The 23,054-nt window shown below is 40.9% G+C and overlaps 1 protein-coding gene and 2 long non-coding RNA genes across 6 annotated transcripts in view; 1 reads left to right on the top strand and 2 right to left on the bottom strand.

Moving 5' to 3' along the window:
* The window catches only part of LOC137221725 (uncharacterized), a 135,842-nt gene extending 125,680 nt beyond the window's left edge, over positions 1 to 10,162 (bottom strand). For both annotated transcript variants that reach the window (XR_010942132.1, XR_010942131.1), the window contains exons 1-2: positions 9,851 to 10,162; positions 5,992 to 6,099 (exon numbers count right to left, since the gene is read on the bottom strand). This is a non-coding gene — a long non-coding RNA (uncharacterized lncRNA). The remainder of the gene's footprint in view (positions 1 to 5,991; positions 6,100 to 9,850) is intronic.
* Positions 10,163 to 10,413: 251 nt separating this feature from the next.
* The window catches only part of ETF1 (eukaryotic translation termination factor 1), a 28,001-nt gene continuing 15,360 nt past the window's right edge, over positions 10,414 to 23,054 (top strand). Inside the window, exons 1-2 of the mRNA XM_067731881.1 lie at positions 10,414 to 10,581; positions 10,743 to 10,846. Of these exons, the coding sequence (XP_067587982.1) occupies positions 10,761 to 10,846 (86 nt within the window). The 5' untranslated portion in view covers positions 10,414 to 10,581; positions 10,743 to 10,760. The remainder of the gene's footprint in view (positions 10,582 to 10,742; positions 10,847 to 23,054) is intronic.
* The window catches only part of LOC137221723 (uncharacterized), a 34,987-nt gene continuing 25,971 nt past the window's right edge, over positions 14,039 to 23,054 (bottom strand). Inside the window, exons 3-4 of one of the 3 annotated variants that reach the window (XR_010942130.1) lie at positions 22,321 to 22,417; positions 14,039 to 17,972 (exon numbers count right to left, since the gene is read on the bottom strand). This is a non-coding gene — a long non-coding RNA (uncharacterized lncRNA). Of the gene's footprint in view, positions 17,973 to 20,462; positions 22,418 to 23,054 lie in introns of those variants that run through there. The other 2 variants (XR_010942129.1, XR_010942128.1) reach the window with 2 other exon arrangements.

Here is a 23,054-nt window from a genome sequence, read left to right as displayed (position 1 = left end):
GAGAGGTGGGGAGAAGAGCTGCTTGGGCAGGTACCCACAGATACTGTCTCAAGCTGTGCCATGAGTGGTATATGTAGTAGTAGTTCGGTTACCTTCTAATAAAACTAATAATCAGCACAAGCAGCCTTGAACAAAAATTTATAAATTCAGATACAGTCTTCCTTTTGTGGTGCAAGTGCTTGATAGGTCCCAAAAGGAAAACTTCCTGGGATTATTCCAGTTGTCTTCCCCAACTTAAAACTCCACCCTTGCTACACAATAGTACAACACATGTGATCTGACCCCTGAATACCTTTCTTTTCCCCTGCCCTCCTACTATACTTTGACCTTGCTTGGACAGTCTCCCACAGATTTCTACCTGACTCATCCCTCACTTTTTTCATAAGTCATAAGGGTTTTTTTTTTCTAATTTAGTCATAAGGTTTTGAAATGTCATAAAACATGCTGCCTTCTTCAAGTCCCTGTCATTTCCTATCCTTACCCTACTCTTTCTCCACAGCAGTTATTACCACCTAATTTATCTTTCCCCCCATTGCTATGGTCTGAATTTTTAGGTCCCCCAAATCCCTATGTTGAAATCCTAACTCCTACAGTGATGGTATTAGGAGGTGGGGCCTTTGGGAGGTGGTAGATCACTAAAAGGGGCTCTAGAAATCCCTGATCCCCTTCCACCATATGAGGACACATTTAAATTTATAACCTGGAAGAGGGCCCTCACCTGACCATGCTGGCACCCCAATCTCAGACTTTCCAGCCTTCAAAACTGCAAGATAAATTTTGTTTATAACCTACCCAGCCTGTGTTACTTTGTTATGGCAGCTTGAACGGACTAAGACCCACCATTTTAAGTTTCAAGAAGCCAGAAACTTCTGTTCACTGCTATTTTCCAACATTAGAACAATGCTTGGCACTTAAGCACTCAAATCTTCTGTCAAATCAGTCTCTCCCACGTCCAAAACTCTTGGGTGGTTTGGTTTCTCCATTTGAGAGAGAAAGGCCTTAATTTTTAAGTTTATGTATAAATTATACTCTGTCAAGAGTTCTAGGGGCAACAAACCAAACCCAGAAATTAGAACTTAACTGGTAAAAGATAAGTCTTAATTAGGAAAAGAATTTAAGGAGAAATTAATAGTAATGTTTAGAGGACTAAAAATGTGGCCTGAGGTATTCCTGGGCCAGCAAAGGGGGAATACGAATGACCAGAATAAATGCGCAACCCTCTTTTATACTTCATAGGTGTAAAAGTCCAATTCTGTTGCTGACTCTCGAAAAAATTTATCCAACTGGAGTTTTTTCTCAACTTTTTATTTCAAACCTGTTCTTAGAAAATTAAAAGAACGGTATAATGAACACACAAAACACCATTCACCTAGATTCAATTTGCATTTTGCCACATTTGCACGCTTTCACACTTGTGTGTTCACTCTATATATATTTTCTGAACATTATGACACTTCAGCCTAAATTTTTCAGCACTCTTAACATTCTCCCCGCAAATATTATAATCAGGAAATTTAGCACTGATATACTACCACCATATATATAGTCCATATAAAAATTTCCCTGATTGTCTCAACTTTTTCATCTAAGGTCAAATCAAAGATTGCACATGGCATTTAGTTCTATCTCCTTTTCCTAAGAATAGTTCCTTTGCCTTTTTGTCTTTTCATGATGTTGATAGTTTTGAAGGGTACAGGCCATTTGTTTTACAGAAGAGGCCTTTGTTCAGATTCACCTGGTGATTTCCGTGTGCTCAGCGTCATGTACACATTATTGGTAGGGATACTATGTAAGTCTTGTGTCTTAATGCATCAATTACCAGGGAGAATAAAATATCAATTCTGCGCTTTGCTCCACACTTCATTCTTAAGATACCTTTAATAAGTAATCTCTGGCGGTGGCTTAATTTTAAGTATAACGTTTATACTAGGGATTCTATAGCAAGAAGGAGCAGTAAAGAGAAAAGCAAGTTCTTACAGATGGTACATGAGAAGATCGGGAGTAAAGAGACAACTCAAACTTTGAAAATAAACTGCTTCAAAGCAAAGACCCTTCACTATTTCAGATACCACTGTGACTCCATTCTCCAGTCCTAAGGCTGCTATGTTAGGGCTATGTCTCCACCTTTCCTTCCTCTGGTATCAGAAGAACAATTAAATGAGTGAAAGCCCTAGATAAAGGAGCTATAAGGCAACATACATTATTCAACCTGTGAAGGAGGTAATGTAGCAATTACAGAAAGAACCATTGAAACAGCCATTTTAGTAGGTCAAAAACGGTTGAGTATCACCAATTTCATATTGTTAAACCTAATTACAATGCACCATCAATCCCATTTTTGCTGCGGTAAGTCAGGAAATGTAAATCTATCTTCACACTAAAGAGAATACTGCAGCTGAACCAACCTTTAATAATTAAAACTTTCAATGCTGAGTGAGGCCACAGGAAACAGGAAATGTCCCACCTAAACCGTAAGCTCTTAAACCGGTTCTTGGAGCCCCTAACCCAGAGCGTAGAGATTTGGGGCAATGGTTGGTAAGTGGGGAGTCCACGTGAGTGACTTCAGGGGGTCTATAAACCACTGATTGTAAAATGCAAGACTGCAAATATTAATTTTTCTGGGGAAACGGTCCATTGCTTTTACTGATTTCTTGAAGGAATCTGTGACCAAAAGGTTAAGAACCACAGATTTCCTAAATGGGAAACCAATCTACCTTACTAGTCTAACTACTTAAATTCAAGCCATACGCCTTGGTCCATGTACCCCCCTTGCCTTTAGCCATCTCCCCAGTCATGCCTTTCCATATCTTAGGTATCCTTGGTCTACCCTCTTCTCTGAAGCCTTCCCCATTCAGCCCACACTGGCTGTTTCACTCAAATTCTTACACTCTATTTTTCAATTTTTTAATGTTCAATTCAGGAACTTATTATAGCTTTTAATATTTTCTCCCATCTTCCTTTGGATTATTTTGAAGCAAATTCCAGAAATCATAATTTTACTCTAACATTGTACCTCTAAAAAGGTTATTCTATAAAATATAACAATATCATGATCATATCGAAAAAAATTAACTCCTTAATGGCAAAAACTTGAATGTTCAAATTTTCCCAATATTTTCAAAAACTTTTTTTTTTTTTTTTTTTTTTGACCACGCCACGTGGCATGCAGGATCTTAGTTCCCTGACTAGGGGTTGAACCCGGGCCCCCTGCACTGGGAGCGCATAGTCTTAACCACTGGACTGCCAGGGAAGTCTCATAACTTTTTCAACTGTTAAAGAGTCAGGAGCCAATAACGGCCACACCCTATATTGGTTGATATGTCCCTTAAGTCTCTTTTAAACTATAGATTTCCTTGCCTCTTTTTCCTCTGCTTTGCAATTTATTTGTTGAAGAAACTGTGCCACTTGTCCTATAGTCCTGTAATCTACATTCTACATTTCACTGATTGCATTCTTACGATGTCATTTAACATGTTCTTCCATCCCCACTTGATCTGATTCAAGTTAAGCTTTTTGACAAGATTAGTTCATCAGAGGGTATATAATTCTGGTTGGCTCTTTTGTGATGTTAGCAGCCACTGATGATCATTACCTACCCCTAGATCTCTAATTTCATTAAAGGTATACTATTCTACTTCTATCTTTTCTTCATTTTTTTATATGAAATACCTCTCTAGTGAGAAACTTCCCCTCATAACAAGTAACTAGTTACCCTGAGGTAGAGTTCATATGGGAAAGGCTTCTTTATTTACTGGTTTTTAGAATGAGTTAGATCTGTAGTATTAATCAAAGGTGAGACCAGTGAGATTTCTTGGGTGTCTTTGTGAACGCACGGATTTTAACTTATTTAATGTGCTTCAATTCACTGCAATTATTCTTATTAAGGCTCAAATTCTTCTAACTTTGGCCTTGGTAGGCTTTTCCTTCTGGCTTAGTTTTTTTTTTTTTTTTTTTTTTGCGGTACGCGGGCCTCTCACTGCTGTGGCCTCTCCCGTTGCGGAGCACAGGCTCCGAATGCGCAGGCTCAGCGGCCATGGCTCACGGGCCCAGCCGCTCCGCAGCACGTGGGATCCTCCCGGACCGGGGCACGACCCATGTCCCCTGCATCGGCAGGCAGACTCTCAACCACCGCGCCACCAGGGAAGCCCCCTGGCTTAGTTTTGACAAGACCACATTAGTAAAGGACAGTATCTTCCATAAATGGTGTTGGGAAAACTGGACAACCACATGCAAATGAATGAAAATGGACCACTATCTTACACCATACACAAAAATTAACTCAAAATGGATTAAAGACACGAACGTAAGACCTGAAACCATAGAACTTATATAAGATAACATAGACAGTAAGCTCCTTGACATCAGTCTTGGATTTTTGGGATTTGACACCAAAATCAAAAACACCACCAAAAATAAACAAGGGGAGGGGGTACACCAAACTAAAAAGCTTCTGTACAGCAAAGGAAACCATTAACAAAATGAAAAGGCAACCTACTGAATGGGAGAAAATATTTGCAAATCATATATCTGGTAAGGAGTTAGTTCCCAAAATATATAAAGAACTCATACAACCCAATAGCAAAAAAATAATCAAAAAATGGGCAGAAGACATGAATAGACATTTTTCCAAAGACACAGATGGCCAAAAGGTACATGAAGAGGTGCTAAGCATCACTAATCATCAGGGAAATGTAAATCAAAACCACAGTGAGGTATCACCCCACACCTGTAGAATGGCTAGTATCAAAAAGACAAGAAATAACAAGTGTTGGCATAGATGTGGAGAAAAGGGAACACTTGTTTACTATGACTGGAAATGTAAACTGGTGCAGCTACTATGGAAAAGAGTATGAAGGTTCCTCAAAAAATTAAAAATAGAACTACCACAGGATCCAGAAATTCTACTTCTGGGTATTTATCCAAAGAAAACAAAAACAGAAATTTGAAAAGATGTATGCACCTCCATGTTCACTGCAGCATTATTTACAGTAGCCAAGATATGGAAACAACCTAAGTATCCATTGATGAATGAATGGATAAAGAAGACGTGGTGTATATATACAATGGAATACTATTCAGCCATTAAAAAAAATGAATTCGTGCTGCTTGTGATGACATGGATGGAATTTGAGGGCATTATGCTAAGTGAAATAAGTCAGACAGAGAAAGACAAATACCGTATGATCTCACTTATATATGGAGTCTTAAAAAAAACAAGCTCATGTATACAGAGAACAGATAGGTGGCTGCCAGAGGTGGGGTTGGGGGTGGGGTGGGAGTGATAGGGGGCTGAGTGAAATGGGTGAAGAGGGTCAAAAAGATAGACTTCCAGTTATAAAATAAATCAGTCTTGGGGATGTAATGTATAATATGGTGACTGTAGTTAATTATACTGTATTGCATATTTGCAAGGTGCTAAGAGAGTAAATCTTAAAAGTTCTCACCACAAGAAAAAAATTATTTAACTATAAATGGTGATAGACGTTAACTAGACTTATTGTGATCACTTCACAATATATACAAATATCGAATCATGTTGTATAGCTGAAACTAATATGATGTTATACGTCAATTATACCTCAGTAAAAAACCAAAAGTCTATCAGGGTATTAAAAGTACTTTAAAAAAAAAAAAAAGAAAGACCCCCAGTAGTCTTCGTTCCTTTCCTTTCTTACTGATACAGCAAAGTGTTTCAGGCTCAATTTGTTCATTTCTGCCTCAGTCCTATAAACAGCTACTTCTCCTTTTATACTATTATCTATTTGTTAAATATTCCTATATCTTTTTTCCCCTAAAAAAAGACCATAAATTTAATGACTGCACTACATCTAAAAAGAATGTTCAGCACTTACCCCAGCACTCTGCTAGACAGAAAACTAGTACGCGATAAATATTTACGGAATTGAACTAAAAGATTAGCATCTGTCTAGCTATTCTACAAGGATGTCTACTGAGTCAAGACAGGCAGCACAGGAAACATTAAGCACTTACCTCCTCCCCAGGTGGTCCAATGGCATGGCTCAATCTCACTCTAATTATTCTTTCATGTTATGGGAAGACCTACTCCAGCTCTAGTGAGTACTCCCTAGAACAAGGATTCTAAAAAAAGAAAAATTTTTCTAGAGTTGAAAGAATGAGAAAAAAAGTTCTCTATGTGCATAAAGTTGGAAATCATTATAAGGTAAAGCATTTAATGATCCATATCTGCTTAATTTAACAAGACTACAAATTAGTGTAAAGATGTTTGGTTACCTAGAGAGGAAACTGCTGTCATTCCTTAGCTGTAGTCCCCCTTCCCACTGAAAGGTTACATTTCACCACTAGGTGTCCACAGGGGAGGAAATGATACCTTACACCGGCCCATTTCAAGTCACTTTCACACACATCTGCACTCCACAATTAAGCAACTGTGCCTTATGTCAATTTACACAAATCTTCAATCCTTTGAGTTTTATATTGTACCATGTAGGTCTTCTTCATAGACTTTTACTTATGTAAGATTTTTTTATTTACTTAAAGATGGAATCTACAGAACTGCATTCCTTAAATTCACTATGCTTAAGTACAGCCAAGAATTGAGGGCAGACTACACATTCCTTTATTTATAGAGCTCTACTTCATGAACCTGTAAGCACTTTAGAGATAGTCTAATCCAGAGATTTTTCAAACTATTTTTTATTTTTCTAGGCACAGAAACATTTTTTTTTTCTTTTTGAACATACTATATGTAACTCTTTGATGGATGGACGGGGCAGGGAAAACACACGCAGTTACTAAGATACCTAGGAAAACGTCATCCATTCTACTAATATAGTTAGGGTTATAAAAACCCAATATTTTAAACTCTAACTCTGAAAAGTTCTGAATTTCTAACAATCATTAACACACCAGCCATGGAAGCAGCAGAAAATATCCCACAGACTTATTTTACTGGTCCCCTCTTTCCACCAGAAGGAAAAAATCCCTAAGAATTGTACTTTGGATCTGTTCTTCCTTTAGTTTTTCAAACTTACTTTCTGCTAGAGAATGATCAGGTGAGTAGTGTCACAGATCCTCAATAGAAAGAGTATAGAAAACAGCAGAAGAGGACAGAACAAATTAGGAAAAACTAAAAAGAGAACTAAAATTCACTGGTGACACATGCTTGCTGTAAATGGTACTAGGAACTTCACACAAATTATTCAATCCAACAATAGTCCCAACAAAATAGATGGGATCCCCATTTTACAGACAAGAAAACTGAGATTCTGCAAGATTTAAGAAGTGACTTGTTCAAGGTAAGGAGGAGAGCGAAGGCTCAACCCTAAGACTTCCTAGCTCCAGACTTTTCTTTAACAACGCCATTGACTTCCAGAAGAGCCATGGGTTTGCCTTAGCAAACCTTTCCACAACCATCCCTTGCCGCCTTCTCCACCTTGATTACTCCTAAACTGGCCTCCACATTAGCAACCAATTATTTCATTCTGTACCTAACAGCACTTTGTTCTCAAGCTTCTACAGGTGTTTTCAACATCGAAACAATCCATCCCTTTCCTTTCCCCTGAATCCCCACCTATTTACTAGGAATGTCACCTATACCCCATATTTAAAATTATTACCTAATGTTAGAGCTGGGGGAAAAGTTCTGAGGTCATCAAGAACAAATCCTTCATTTTTCAGAGGACAACCTGTGCCTAGAGAGGTTATATATTCTACATTTTGAAAAAAATCTTTATCACCGTTATATTACAGGAGGTTCCTCCTGAACACTGAATGGTCATGGCCTCCTCCTTGCCAAAGGAAATAGCATCCCTGTTCTATTGCTCCCAAATCACTTCTGCTAGAGATCCATGCCAGCTTTTGTCTCTAACACACTGATTTCCAACTCTAAGTGCAGAGATGGTGAATTTGCAGCAACTAGGCAAGTAAGCTTTTAGGGCTACAGTTCAACTGCCTGGATTTAGAATATTCTAAGAAAGAAATTGCAGGAATATTACTCAGCCATAAAAAAAGAACAAAATAATGCGGTATACAGACAAATGCGATGGACCTAGAGATTGCCATACTTAGTGAAGTAAGTCATAGAGAGAAAAACAAATATCATATGATATCACTTATATGTGGAATCTAAAAAAAATGGTACAAATGAACCTATTTACAAAACAGAAATAGAATCACAGGTATAGAAAACAAACTTATGGTTACCAAGGGGGAAAGGGGAGGAAACAGATAAATTGGGAGACTGGGAATGACATATACACACTACTATATATAACATAGATAACTAATAAGAGCCTACTGTATAGCACAGGGAACTCTACTCAATACTCTATAATGACCTATAAGGGAATAGAATCTACAAAAGAGTAGATATATGTATATGTATAACTGATTCACTTTGCTGTCAGCAGAAACTAAGACAACATTGTAAGTCAACTATACTCCAATAAAAATTAAAAAAAAAAAGAAACAAGTTGCATATCTTGGTAATCACCAAATTTCAAGGATTCAAAGGTTAACAAACAGCAATTCCATCTGGGATGTCACCATGCTTACTTCAGCATGAATCACAAAGAAAAGCCTGTGAGCTAGTCTAGAAAGCCTGTAAAGCTATCACACACGGACCTGAAGCAACACTATAAACATAAAAATGAGCAGGAAAAGAAAATCAAGGCAACCTAGCATAAAAAGTAGGAATTGGGGCAAAGGGAGTGAAGTAGGGAAAATCAAAGGACATGGTAGACAACCAGTCAGTAAGCAGTGCTTATGACTATTTAAGAAGGCCCATTACTAGGCACAGTGAATGGCACCCAGTAGAAGTACAATAAATATTATGAGTTAACATATGCTGAAAATTACAAAATGGAACCTAAAGAAGAGATTCCACTCTGGGAATTCATTTGCTGGGGGAAAGAAGACTTGCCCCCCATGTCCCCAACCTGAGCAACTCCCTTTTACCTTTCTTTGCCTGAGTTTCCCAATGTATGAAATGGGGGTAAAAGCCCCATTTCCAAGGTGTGGACAAAATTGAAATAACATGCAAAAAGGATTCAAAGCTCACACAAATGCAGCCGCCTGAGAGCACCACTGGCATGTCTCATAAGCAATCTCAAATTTAATAAGCACAAGATGAAACTTTCAATAATCTCCCTCAACCTGCTCCTCATCTTGCCCATCTCAGTAAAGGAAACCATTTCAGTACTCTGGCCATCATTCTTGCCCTTCCTCCTCATCCAACCCATCATCCAGTCCTATCCATTCTAACCTTCAAATATCATTCACTTCTATCTGCACTGTCATCACCCTATTCTAAGCTACAATTATCTTTCACATAAATTACTGACCTTGCTCGAGCACACCAGCTTTTGCAGTTCCTCAAATGTGTTTTGCTCCCTCCTGACAAACTCCTGTTCACCCTTTGGGTCTCACTCTAGAGTTTTCACTCACTCCTCATTCATTGCACTCTCACACCATTTTGAAGTACTTATGTATTTGTGCAATTATTTTCTTTCACAAACGGCTATAAATCCAACTAAACTAAGAGTTCCACGAAGGTAGGCACTGTGATTCGTTTGGTTCTCCTCATGAAAACCGGGTCTGGCACATAGTTTAGGCCCAAATATTTGAATGACTCCAGCTGAGGTGGAGACATAAAGTAGCCAACTACAACTCCTAACTCAAAAAGACAACTGCCCACGTTGCTTCAACACTCCCCACCTCCACTCTCAACAGCTCAGACCAAACCATTCACGGCATCAGATACCTCAGGGTTCCAACCTCAGGCAGCCCCTGCTTTCTCCACACACACACACCCCCATAAAGTTCCAGGTCCAAAGAGAACCCCTCAGCCCTGGGGCGGGAAGGGACGTGCCTCTTTTGCCCCTGCGGGTTTCGGGGTGCCGGACTACCCAGGAGAAGTTTCCTAATCCGGTACACCCTGGCCGAGCGTCTGAACACTAGTCCGCGCAGCCGTGACGCACGCAGGCCCGAGCGCTTCGTTAGCTATGAAGCAGCAAAGTGCGAGGCGCTTCTTTGAGATATCTCAGACGCAATTTAAACCGCGCGTCCCGGCTCGAGCGTAAAGGCGCGTCGCAGACCCTCAAATGTCCATTCTATTCAAGAAGGTGGGACAGAAAACACTACGACCCACGCGCCTTGCCCTTTAAGAAACACCCCCGTTTGAGCCAGGCGGGGCTCCGAGTAAATCCTCGCGAGAGCCACCTGCTTCCGCCCGCTTCCTGCTCTCGGCTCTCCGGACCGGAAGGAAGGAGGTACTTCCCCCGCCCCCGGCTTCTACCTCACAAGGCAGCGCGGCCCCAGCTGCGGCCAATCGGCGGGCTCATTCTAGGCCACGGCCCAGAGAGCCAATGGAAAGTCGCGGCGCGCGCAGAGCTTCCTCTCTTCCTCACCGGCCCCTTCCCTTCCGCCTGCCGACTTCCACTCAGCCCCTGGCGGAGGAAGTGATGTCACAGGCCCCATGTGAGCGGATTGCAACACATGCAGCTGCCTGGAAAGAGGGAGCCGGTGTCCTACGTCAGAGCCGCCGCCGCGGAGCCGCCGCCGGGGAGGAGCAGCCGCTGCCGCCCAGGACTGGGCCCTTAGGTAAACCAGGGGAAGGGAAATGCCAGTGACCACCGCGGCGGGCCGCGCGGGGCGGGAAGAGGAGGGACTGTCGGGGGTGGCGAGGAAGGGGGCCGCTCTGCCCCAGCGGCGGCGCTAACTCTGTGGTCTTGGTGTCTCCGGGCCCCGCCGGGCCGCTCTAGGGAGGAGGAGGCGAGAAGATGGCGGACGACCCCAGTGCTGCCGACAGGAACGTGGAGATATGGAAGATCAAAAAGCTCATTAAGAGCTTGGAGGCGGCCCGCGGGTGAGCGCCGCGTCTGGGCCCCCCCATGCCCTCTTGGTTTCCGGACCCCTCAGGATGGCCGCCCCCGCGCCGCATGGCCGGATGAGGAGAACCGGGCACTAGCCAACTCCCGCCTTCTGGACCTCTGGGTAGTAGCCCTAGTCTTAGGGGCGAGGGTCTGCGCGGTTGGTCCGAGAAGGGGCCCTTTACCCTGTTAGGGCTAAGGGGTCCCGCTCCCGGGGCTCGGGCCCCTCGACCCCCTCGTGGTAGGCTACTGCTACTTTTGTACCCCTTTCAGGCGCTTGAATCCAGAACCTCCCGTTTTGAGCTCCAGGTGCTGCCACCCAACTCGGGTGCTGCTGGGGGAAAGGGCCAAGCCTTGCTTTCCGAACGCCTTCCCTGATTTCCTCTCTTCTCCTTCCTTCACTTTTCTCAGCCAAGCTTCATTAAAATGGCCTCCCCCTCCCGGGCTTCTGAGACCCGGGTGGGTGAAGTTTGGATGGGGCGGGAAGGAGGGGTTGTCAGGGACAACCTCTTTCTGACTTCCTCTGATTTCTCTGGGTCTTACAACTCTCCCAGTATGACTTCCTCCAAGTCCTTTAATTACTCCGTAGCTTCCTGGTGTTAGCTGTTACAGGAACCACCTCTAAACTGAAAATGTGTGCGGGGTCGGGGAGTGGGGGAGGTTTTGGTTGACAGGTGTGTATCTGTATATACAGGAGAAATCCCAGTTATGGGGCCGTTCATGTGAACTCTACCAACAGGGTCCCTCTTGGCCTCTCTCTGGAACTCTTGGGGTAGAGGTGCTGATGTATTAGTATTAATGCTTGTTGAAATTCAGAACTGGATTAAGCGGGCTTTGAGGGTTTTTTGTAAATTTGGGTAAGAAACTATTAGGTGTGTCCGTTTTGGGAAGGGGAGACTAGGTTAAAACTGACTTTATATGTTCTTTTTTTAATTAAAAAAAAGTTGTTCTTTGGGGGAAGGTGTGTCAGAGGTATATCCGTTCTCTCACTATATTACTTTATTTTGTTCTTTTTCCCAGTCATAGAAACTCTTTACTTACAGGAAGTAGGGGGAAAAAGTGTTTGGAACATGACATATTTGTACGTCTTCAGCATTCTTAGAAGAGCAGAGTGGCTTGTCCTGGGCCATGTTAAAAGTTATTTTCAGTACAGGAATTGGACATTCTGGTTTCCAGCACAGGTTTTGTCCTTGCTTGGTAGATTTGCAAGGATAGGATTCATCAAATTCATAGTTGTTACTGCTTTATGAAATAAAGTATGCTTAGTTCCATTGAAGGCCCAGGGCTAACAGTTTTGTCATTGTGTTGTTTTGTTTATAAATTTATTTATTTTTTATTTATTTATCTTTGGCTGCATTGGGTCTTTGTTACTGCATGTGGGCTTTTCTTTAGTTGTGGCGAGCGGGGGCTACTCTTCATTGTGGTGCACAGGCTTCTCACTGCAGTGGCTTCTCTTGTTGCGGAGCACGGGCTCTAGGCGCGCGGACTTCAGTAGTTGCAGCACGCAGGCTCTGTAGTTGTGGCTCTCGGGCTCTAGAGCGCAGGCTCAGTAGCTGTGGTGCACAGGCTTAGTTGCTCTGTGGCATGTGGGATCTTCCCGGACCAGCACTTGAACCCGTGTCCCCTGCAGTGGCAGGCGGATTCTTAACCACTGTGCCACCAGGGAAGTCTCTGCCATTGTGTTTTGTTCCTAGTAATTAGTGACAGTTCTGTTTGGGGTGAAACTTCTGAAAGTTTAGTCCTCTTCAGTTACTGGGGCTTTTGCTCACTTTCTAAGATATGAATTGAAGATAGCAGCTTATTTTTCATTCAGTAGGTTTGTTTTTCTTTGAATTTAATACGACATTCAGACCTAGATAATAATCTTAACCAGAATTTGAACACAGATGATTCTCTGCTACATGGTAGAATGAATAATTATTCCCCAAGTGTGAGAATACTGTACAGGAGGAGCAATATAGGTCATGACCCATTATGATGCACTACCAGGAATTAGCCGGGTTCTTTTGTTTCACTAGCACCTGCTGTTATGTTACTTGAATCCTTCACTTGAGTATGGCTTTTACAGTTTGCTGTTGTTACTGTTGTTTAAAGCTGGATGTACCCCTTGGGTTTGTTCTCTTATTACTTTAACTTTTTTTTCGTTTATTTGGTTGCGCTCAGTCTTAGTTGCGGCACGTGGGCTCCTTAGTTGTGGCATGCATGTGGCATCTAGTTCCCTGATCAGGGATTGAACCCCAGCCCCCTGTATTGGGAGCGTGGAATCTTAACCACTGCACCACCAGGGAAGTCCCTCTTGTTACTTTAACTTGAAGGCAGGTTCACACATTAGAACTTGAATACATTACATACTCTGAGGAAGTCTAAAATATGAATTCAAACTATAATTTGCTTCTTGTCCAAGTGAAGTGACACTGAAGATAACAGTGCTTAATAACAGCATTCCCTTTACTGCTTGATGAAGGAAGCTCATTCTTAAATTTGTTCCTATCTATGTTACCTAACCACTTGAAACTTTTAAGCTCCTCTTTAAAGCTTTTAAAGACTTTAGTCCTTTGATTAGCAAAGTCCAGTAAAGTTTAAAGCATGCTAAAAATGAGGTTCTCTTTGCAGAACTTTTTTTCTAAGTAGTAGTTTTTATACAAGATTAAACTGTCCTCTAAACAGTGTGGTTCATAATCGTGTCTTGCTTTGCCTACTTTGCTTTTATTCAGGATTTGGTTACATCTTGATCCCATGAAAATGTAAAATCTTGGCCATCTATAGGTATCAGGAAGGGAGTCACACGTTTCTTCTGTTTAACTCAAATAGTTCTTGGTATATACCAATTTCTTTTTGAGAATAGCAAGATTGTATTATCATGGTTGAGTTGTGTTAGTCAGACTCATTAGATTATAATAGTGTACAGTGAGAAATGTTTTTCCTTCTTTGCCTAATGGTAAAATACTAATAGGAAAAGCGTGATGGACTTTAAGCACAAACTGGATAGCACAATAAATCTATCTGTACTGGTGTTTAAGGGGCAAGTTGTGGGTTTCAGGAGAAAACAGGTTGTGTTCAAGCATGGTTATTAACACTAGATAGCACTTAGTGGCAGATGAGTAGAATGGCTTTGGAAATGAAGATTTCTTCTCCACCTCCCACCCCCCAACACACACACATACCCCCCCCAGCAATTCTGGGCATGAGAATCACAGATTGGTTTGTTTTTAACCCTGGCTCTTAAGGTATGCTGGGATAAGAGTAATTTTGAAATTGAGATAGTCAATATGTGATTATCTTGATATATGACCCCCAAGGTAATGTAGCTTTAAAGGGGAACCACCTGTAAAATGGACTCACTGATTAAGTACATCTGAACAGAGTGAAGTTTCTAAGCACAATAATTTATTGCACACTTGGCATGTTATAGACATTGTGTTAAGCAATACATTATTTCATTTAACCCTCACAAAAAGTATTGCCACCATTTGGTGGGAAAGGCAGACTAAGGCTGTGAGGTTAAATATCTTACTTTCTGGAATGTAGCAGATGCCCAGGATTTGAACCAATGTGCTGTACTGCCCAATGGATATATTTTATGTTTAAAAAAAATGCAAGACTACACTACAGCTATAACAGACTGTTTTATGCTATGGAAGACCACTTATAGGGGCCAAAATGACTAAAATGGGGAACTTGCTAGGAGTCTTTTTGTAGTCTTTTTGTCATACTTAATTTTCTGAGTTAAAAAGTGTGTTACACATATAACTTGAATTTAAGTTGGGTGGAACATACATATTTAGCTTCATATAAGCCTGGTAGAATGTTGGTTTCTGTTTATGCTAGTAAAATAACCAGCTAATTCTTTTCCTATATATAAGTCCCACTTAAAGTTAATGATAGCTCTTCCCGGTTGATGATTACTCTTGGCGTATTCTCTGTAGTTGGCTTAATGAGGATAAATGTGTACATAAGTCAACTGGAACTAGGACAATGTGGATGGAAACCATGGTTGTGGGTATTTTGAATAAGGAACTAAACCAGGTGAAGATATGTAGGAGAAAGGCAGTTGGGAAATTTAGGTTGTTTTTTCCTAATGTTTTCTGAGCCAGCAAGAGGTAGCCACAGAAATTGTGTTGGAAGCTTTATAGTTTTCAGGTAGTAAAATCATAACCAGAGCCTGTTATTACCAAGGACAGTGGTGAATGTAACCAAGGAACAGACAAGGTTCATTTGGGCTAAATTGTGTCTGTGGGTATTAGAATATTTTTTCACTTATCTTTGGCAGGGAATCTTATTTCACATATAATGAGGGCTCAGTCAGATAACCCATGTTTGAAGATCAGCACAGTTTCTAAGCTTCATTTGAGTCTTTGGGCATTTTTAAAGCTTTTGTTAAAAACAACTTGTAGGTATCTTGACTTTGAAGGAAATAAATTACCTGGCTTTACATGACTGTCTTTCCTGCCCCCAAATATAACTGGTGGGGGGACTATCTTTTTCCTCTACTCTGAGGAGTTCTGATCCTAGATGTGTGGTTTTTTGCCCCACACCAGGCAGTTCTCCAATTCTCACTCTACACCAACTGAGCGTTCCTACAGTTGAATTAGATTCTGACACTACCCAGAGTTAGTGTTGGATCCCACTAGGTAACGGGGTCAGTCCCACAAGACTGCCCACACTTGTGATGCCAAAGCAAGTCCTACCCTACCCTACTTCTCAGACAGGCTATAATTTGGGGGTTCCTATGACTCCCTCCTTGGGTTCAGTAATTCGTTAGAATGGCCCAAAGATCTCAGGGAAACTATTTATGTTAACCGGTTTATTACAAAGGATATTATAAAGGGTATAGACAAACCGCCAGATGAAGTGGTACATGGGGCAAGGTCTGGAAGGGTCTGAGTGCAGAAGCTTCTGTCCTTGTGAAACTGGGGTATGCCACCTGGGTTTACCAACCCAGAAGTTCATTAAATCTTGTTCAAGAGGTTTTTTTATAGAGCTTACTCTACAGCTTCCCCTTCCCATAGGTCTGTAGATAGAGCAGAAAGTTCAGCCCTCAGAAAACTTGGTCTTTCTGGTGACCAGCTCCATCCTAAGTCTGCCTAGGGGCCCCACCCTAAGTCACTTCATTGGCACTCCATATGAATAACATAAACTCCCATCTCAGGAAATTCTGAGGAATTTAAGAGCTTTGCTAAAGGCCGGGGACAAAGACCAAAATCTCCACAAAATTCCTTACGTTATATTGAATTAGAAGTTAGTAATTTTATGAAATCGTTGAATAGGTTTTTTAAAGACAAATAATACAGATTGTTTATATGGTTCGAATAAATTAAAGTATCTAAAATGTGTTTGGGTACCTTTCCCAAGTGAAAATTGTTGATTAGTAGAACACTTGGAAGTTCTCAAAGCGATGAATTTCGGGTACTTTTATTTTTACTTTTGTTCTCCATATCCTTAAAGAGCCGGCTGTAACTAGAGTGATACTTGGTAGTTTTTCATACTAATACAAGAATATTCAGGCTCTTAAAAGGCTTTTTTCATCCTGTGTTCTGGCTTCTCCTGCCTCTCCTGTCTCTGATTGTTAACACACAGGTAAAAGACCCCGCTAGAGAAAAGTCAGGAATTAGAATATTTTTAATTTCCTGAGAAGAGATGAGTGTAGAACAAATAACTACAGAGGTCTTGGTGGCTTCTCACTAAGGGGTCAAAATACAGATGCCACCAACAGGTCTGAGCCATGAGAAGAGAGCAAGAAAGAGGTAGTAAAGGGAAGAGGAGGAGATAAGAGTAGGGTGTGGTGGTGTTCCTCAGTCCATTCCAAGTGTCATAGGCTGCCTGCCTTAACTCGGATCTAGTCCTAACTGCCTCTGTATTCTGGCATGGTGTTCTGTGCACTGTGAACCTAATGAACAATTACTTTCTTTGAATTTCAACTCTTGACAGACTTCTCATTGTAACAGCAGATACACTTATCCTTCCAGGAAAGGAAGGCTTGCTCTGGACACATTCCTAGGTAAGCAAGAGTACCTAATTAGAGTACCATTTAAGGCAGAATGTAATGTAGGTCTCCAGTGTCCCCCCTCCCACACCAGTTGGACCCCTTTAGCAGAGGGCCCTTTTTCTTTGAGCTTGGGGTTGAGGGTGTGCTCAGTGTGGCAAACCTTTCAGAACATGTTTGGTTGTGAGAAAACTTAAAATGTGGGTTTTGTAGCAGGGCTAAATGGTTTTAGATCCTATTTAAAGAGAAGGAGAAATCTGCCTCTTTTCCCTAGACCTACTGCTGGAACTGTCCCTCTGAGAACTTGGGCAGCAGAAATTTTTTCTGAGTCCAGCCTGTTCTCCAGGGATCTCAGAATAGAACCTTCTTCTAGAATACATTCGATAGCTGTCTCTTAATTCTTCAGCAGCCTGCTCTTTTAGTGGCGGGGGAGAAAGGATTTAGAGGGGGTTCAAGATTCTTCTTTCCAGCAAGTTGGAAATTATGAGATTTCTCTTTGGGGCAGCTGTCCTCAGAGAGCATGATGAAGTTCCCTCTGATAACAGCTTTCTCTTATGCCACTGGACATACTTTGAACCCTAGCTTACTGCCTATCAGGAATGAAAATTTCCTCTTTTTTTTTTTTCTTTTTCTGAACAGGTATCTTTTTCTTTGAATGTAAGTGAATTGAGATAAACAATGATTGCTCTTTTTCTCACTTCTAAACATAACTGAGTTTGATTAAGAGCCATAATTTCATTATTATTCTTGTGGATACAAAGATAAAAACACTTGATTCTTGTACGTTGATAGATTGATCAAGCTTTCTGTGCTTTAATCCAGCCGTCTCTCTTTTATCTCCTTAATTTGTATGTAATAGGTGTCTTTAAAGTATTTACATGTTCGCTTTGTCCTTTTTTTTAACCTCCAAGTTGTTTTATATCTTTTTTAACACCAATTTTTAGACATGTAGCTTTCATCCAGTGTATACTTTGTCTTTACTCATCACCATCTTTTCTACCCAGTTCAGAGGACTTGACATTTTCAGGTGCCTGACAACAACTTCTTGTCATGCAGATAACTTGGGGAGTACTGGTCCTGTACTGTTCTGTTTTCACATTTTTGTTTTATCCTTTAAGGTCTCCTTTAGAAGAATGATCCTAGTCAAAACAAAAGATTGTCTTTTTCTTGCCATATCTGTGGCCTTGTAAATTAGATTTTCCCCCGAACTCACATCTAAGTATATGAAAAACAAAGCCCACAAATGTATTTTTTACTATTAACCAGTCAGCTTACAAGCTTCATCAAACATCTGCTGTAGGTTGGACATTTATACATTTAGGGGAGCAGTGTGTAATACCATGAGAATGGTCTGACACACAACTTTGGAGTGATACTATGAACCATTTCTGGCCCCAGAATAACCTGGTACATGTTGAAGGAGATGTAGTGTAAGCAAATGATTTGGGTCTTGAATGAGGCATTGGGCATTGTCAAAAACGGAGAGATTGTTTAACTACTTGAGCAGATTTCCTAGGCAAGTCAAGTGTTTCAAAGAATGTAACTGTGGGCATTGGTATTATTTGGTTGATACAGTATCTTTGATACACTGATGTAGTGGAGCTGTAACTGAACTGAGACTTTGAAATGGTCATTGAAATTCATTCTTGATTAAAAGCCAGTTAGCCTAAAATTAGATTCAAAAGCTTTGTGTTGGTCGATGGTTGGTGAGCTGTCGGGGTATTGAAATAGTGCAGAGTATTTGCATATATGTGCCTTGTTGGTAAAGTTGGCTTGACAGAGTTTGACAGTCCCAACACCAGTTTGCCTTTCAGTGTAAATAAACTTTAGGGTGCAAGTACGGAAAATGTACTGATCCCCAAACATTAATTCCTTAATACCTCTGAATATTTTTAGCTTTTTACTGAAGAAGAAAAAAAGTTTTCTTCCTATTTGGCTATCCCATTCTCTGGCATTTTCTGGCCTTTATGACTCTACTTAAGAAAGAAGGCTCCTCGGGAAAGACAGGGTTAATCAAATAATGAAACTAGTTTTCTGAAGATGGGTTGAATAGCATACATTTTGGCTCCTCACAACAGCTCTGTGAGAAAAGCTATTACTGCTATTTCATGGATGAAGAAATTTGAAGTACAGAGAGATTAAGTAGGTTGCCTAATACCACAGTCTAGTACGGGGCAGTGCTAGATTCTGTTCCCACTTTCCTGATTCCAGAGCCTCTGATCCTAACTATTGTACCACACTGCCTTGCTCTTTGATTAGTATTTCTTTTGCTGAATAGAAACATCTATTCTCTTTTGAAAGGAGGATTCTTGTCCAGGGAGATCTGCAATTTACTAGAGGGAGCAGATCTGTGGAGACCGAGGAGCAAAGATAAAAGGGAAGAGGCATGCTGTTTGCAAATCTACCCTAGGAAGAATTTGGGTACTGAACATGTTTGTTTTTAATGAGCGTCATTGGTGAGGGAAAAAACTTAAGTTTTAAATCCTTCCCCAGAAGCTCATTTGTGTATTAGAAAGAAGATTAACAGGAAGGCTGTGGCTTTTCTTTTATTTGAAAAGTACTTGGCGTAGTGGCCAGAAAAGATAAGAAGTGGACTTTCTCATTTATACAGTCCTGTGTAGAACACTGGTTGTTAGTAAGTCCCTAATGTTGGTTGTGATTGATATCTCCTGGCTTTGCACTGATGTGAGAATGCTAGAGAAATTTTCCAGCTTCTGCTGCTCCCTGGTGGAATATTCCACTAGGTCGATTTGTTTGTTTTTAGTTTTCTTTTTATGACAAAGTAAATTCCTGTAATTGTAGAAAAAATACTCCACCAGATATATACATTTTTGTTTTGGAGGACAGCAATCCTAGTGCTTTGAGGATAAAATGAACCTTCTGTAAACTTTACTTTCTGTAAAATATTGGGACATCTTGAGTTACTGTATCCTCTAGGATAGAGACTGCTTTAATGTCTCAGCATGTTCAGATATTGGTACTTGTCCCATCTGGTAATGGCATCTAACCCTGAGGTCAGTTGCACAAAACCAATTTCTAGTAACTTTGTCTAGCCTCTTTCAACAGTAACAGAATCCTCCCTTAGTTTGGTATTCTGCAAGCTCTTTATAAAAAGCAGCCCCATCGACCTCCTACCTGCATCATAGGTAATGTGGGGGGCAGGCATCAAGGTGAGGATGAACCAATTAAAGGTGGCAAAAGAAGGCATTCTGAAAGTGTTAGTTTTGTTGTGTTAAAAGACTGATGGGATGGTGTGAGCATTTTAGTGAAGCTAAAGCAGGGACAACTAGTCATTTCTAGGCACATGTTAGTTCCTCTCCAAAGACTGTCAAACTTTTAATTGGTATTTTATTTAGTAGTTTAAATCTCTGGCGTCCGCTTAGAAGAGACTATATAGAGAACACCCTATTTTTTATGTTAGCAATTAACCATTTATTCATTCTCAAATGTTTGAGCATCCACTATGTCCTGAAATGAGTTCTGCTTTCAATAAGTAAGTGTTGTTTCACTGTTACTTGGTGGAAGAGAAAACAGGTCAGATCTTTGAAGTGACTGATAACCAGATAGAAGTGACTGTCTCTGAATTATATCAGAATATTTAACCCATGCCACAGCTGTAAGATGAAGCCACTTAAGCTATTTAAAGTTTTAGAGGGAAATGAATTTCTTTATTTCTCCCTTGTGATAAATTACAAAACAGCTTTAGCGTTCTGACCATATTGTTTTGAACTGTTTTGGTTTGGTTCTTTTGTTCTGTTGGTAGATTTGACAGGTCCTGTAACCCAATAAAGGTGATTACCACCTACCACAAAGTAAACTATTATCTCCCTCTTTGGACTTAACTCAGATTCAAAGAAGACTACAGCACCACCTAACAGTGTTGCTCCCCACCTCACCACACCCCGCCCCGCCCAGCTGTGCTGTGCCCTTAATTCTGGTTTTTACTATTAAGGGCAGGGGGGTAGGGCACAAGAAGCTATCAAGTTCCATCTAGTTACCATTTAGCAATCTATCTGCTTCCATGCTAGGCAGTTGACATATATTCTCTTATAGAATCCTCATGACCTTGTGAAGTAAGGAGAAACTGAGTCCCAAATGGATTTATGTGTAATTTGCCCTAGGTTGTGCTGATAGGACAGGACATGAACCCAAATCTGTCAGATTTGGAAACCTGTGCTCATAACCACCCTCCTACTACGTTCCCATATTAAACCCATATAAAACCATGGTGAATAAAATGACAAAAGGAGTAGTAATTGGAGAGGAACTGATTGATTTTCAGCTGGTGATCCATATAATGTAGCTAGCTTAGTGAATCCCAGAAACACTGTGTCTGAGATTTAAGTTGAGGTTTGTGAGCTTGAAAAGGGGATAGGGGGAACCTTGGCCATCCATATCCTAGGCATATCCTAGACAAACATCGAGATGAAAGCTTCCTGGGGGGCATATACTCTTAAGTCCCAACTAGACCGTATAGTAGGCAGTCTCTAAAATGCTCCTGCCCTAACCTGAAGGTAGTTCTATTATGTAGGGGTGATAAGATGGATGGCAGGGATTTGATGATAGGGTTCTGGCTGGAAAAAGTTGGGCACATCTGAGCCATCACAATTCACTGGAGTTGTGTTACTGCTAGGGTAAATGACAGCAGCTTACTTGCAGCACTTGGGCTCTGAGTTTCTCTTTAGGTAGGGGTGAGGTCATGGAATCTCCACGACTTGAGCTGGCTAAGAGGTCTGCTTAAAGGCATACAAAGCAACCCAGACACGGTGATTCTTAACCCTAGTTGTGCATTAAAATCTACCTGATTCTGTTTAAATCAATCCATTTGAGAACTGAGACTCTCTTAACCCATAATCACTATCACCCTCACTCTCCCTGTTCATGAGCTATTGAGTCAGAATATAGAGGATGGGGAGATCTTTTTGTACCGGAGCATTTTTGTTTTGCTTTTTAAGAAAGCTCTCCAAGGGTTCTGTGGCTCTCATGCAAATTGGGCAGTGGACAAGCTTGTGGGTACCACATTTTCTTCCTACCTACCTTTCTAAAGTGTTCTTGAGCATTGTTAATGATGAGCACTGGTGAGATCTTTACAGGTCAAAGAGCACCTAGATTTTTCTTTTTGTTTGTCACTCTTATGACCATCTGCATCAGCAGGCTTCTTGAATCCTGAGGCTGGAACCCTGAGAGCCGTAAAGTTACATAAACATATACCCCACAGCCCAGGCTTTGCTCTGCTTACCTTGTGTTTTCTTCTTTAGAGACCTTTCAGTCCTGACAATCTGAACCTTAAGTTTCCCTGTCCATAGTGTTTAGGGGTCATGAAACCTTGGATTAGGTAAGTAACTGGTGGTACTACTCTAGGGAGAGAAACATTCCTTTCAATGGTCACCTTTGAGAATGAGGGAACAGAAAGCTGTCAGCTATTTAATTCCCTTCCTTCCTGAGTTTTGTCTAGTATTATTTACTGTCCGTATTTAGTCTACTTACAGCTACTTCCTTCTGTCTCCCAGCTGTTTTATTTCTCAGAAGTTAGTCTTCTGGGTGGAAGCACTGCTGAACTCTTCTTTGAAAAGGGAAAGTGCCCCTAAAATGATGAGAAACAAGAAGGGATCTGAGAACAGAGGCCCTTGAGGCCTTACATGGCACATTGTATGTTGTGTCTTATTTTGCTCAGTTTTTACAACCTGCATGTGAATCATTGCTGTATACGTCATAATTCACTGGCTCTTGAATGAGAGCCTTTTGACTTTGGGAAAGGGACATGGTGACAAAGCAGAGGAGTGGATGAAAACTATTAAAATCAAAGGCATAGTTTGCATACACTGCCAGCAGCTCCTTAGTGAGAGCTTTATTTCTCATTCTCCCCTTAGGACTGTTTGCTCTACTTTAAAATGAAATACTCAGCTTCCTTGGTTTTATTTTGGTGTTTACACAAACTGGTCTAGCAACTTAGATTGGCTTGGGGGGGTGGGGTGGGCGGGGAGGACTATTTATTTTGTTTGGAAGCTTTCCTGGAAAAACTTTTTTTTTTCCCCTTAATTTATTTTTTAAAACCAGAAGCCTCCCTTTTTTTTCATTTTAAAAATTTTTATTTATTTATTTATTTTTGGTCACATGGTGCAGCGTGCAGGATCTTAGTTCCCTGACCAGGGATAGAACCCATGGTCCCTGCAGTGGAAATGCAGAGTCCTAGCCACTGGACTGCCAGGAAATTCCTGGAA

The sequence above is a fragment of the Pseudorca crassidens genome, chromosome 3 (assembly GCF_039906515.1).
Source record: "Pseudorca crassidens isolate mPseCra1 chromosome 3, mPseCra1.hap1, whole genome shotgun sequence".
In the NCBI taxonomy this organism is placed as follows: Eukaryota; Metazoa; Chordata; class Mammalia; order Artiodactyla; family Delphinidae; genus Pseudorca; species Pseudorca crassidens.
Note: the sequence above shows the minus strand (reverse complement) of the source record. Positions and strands in the feature narration are given on the sequence as shown.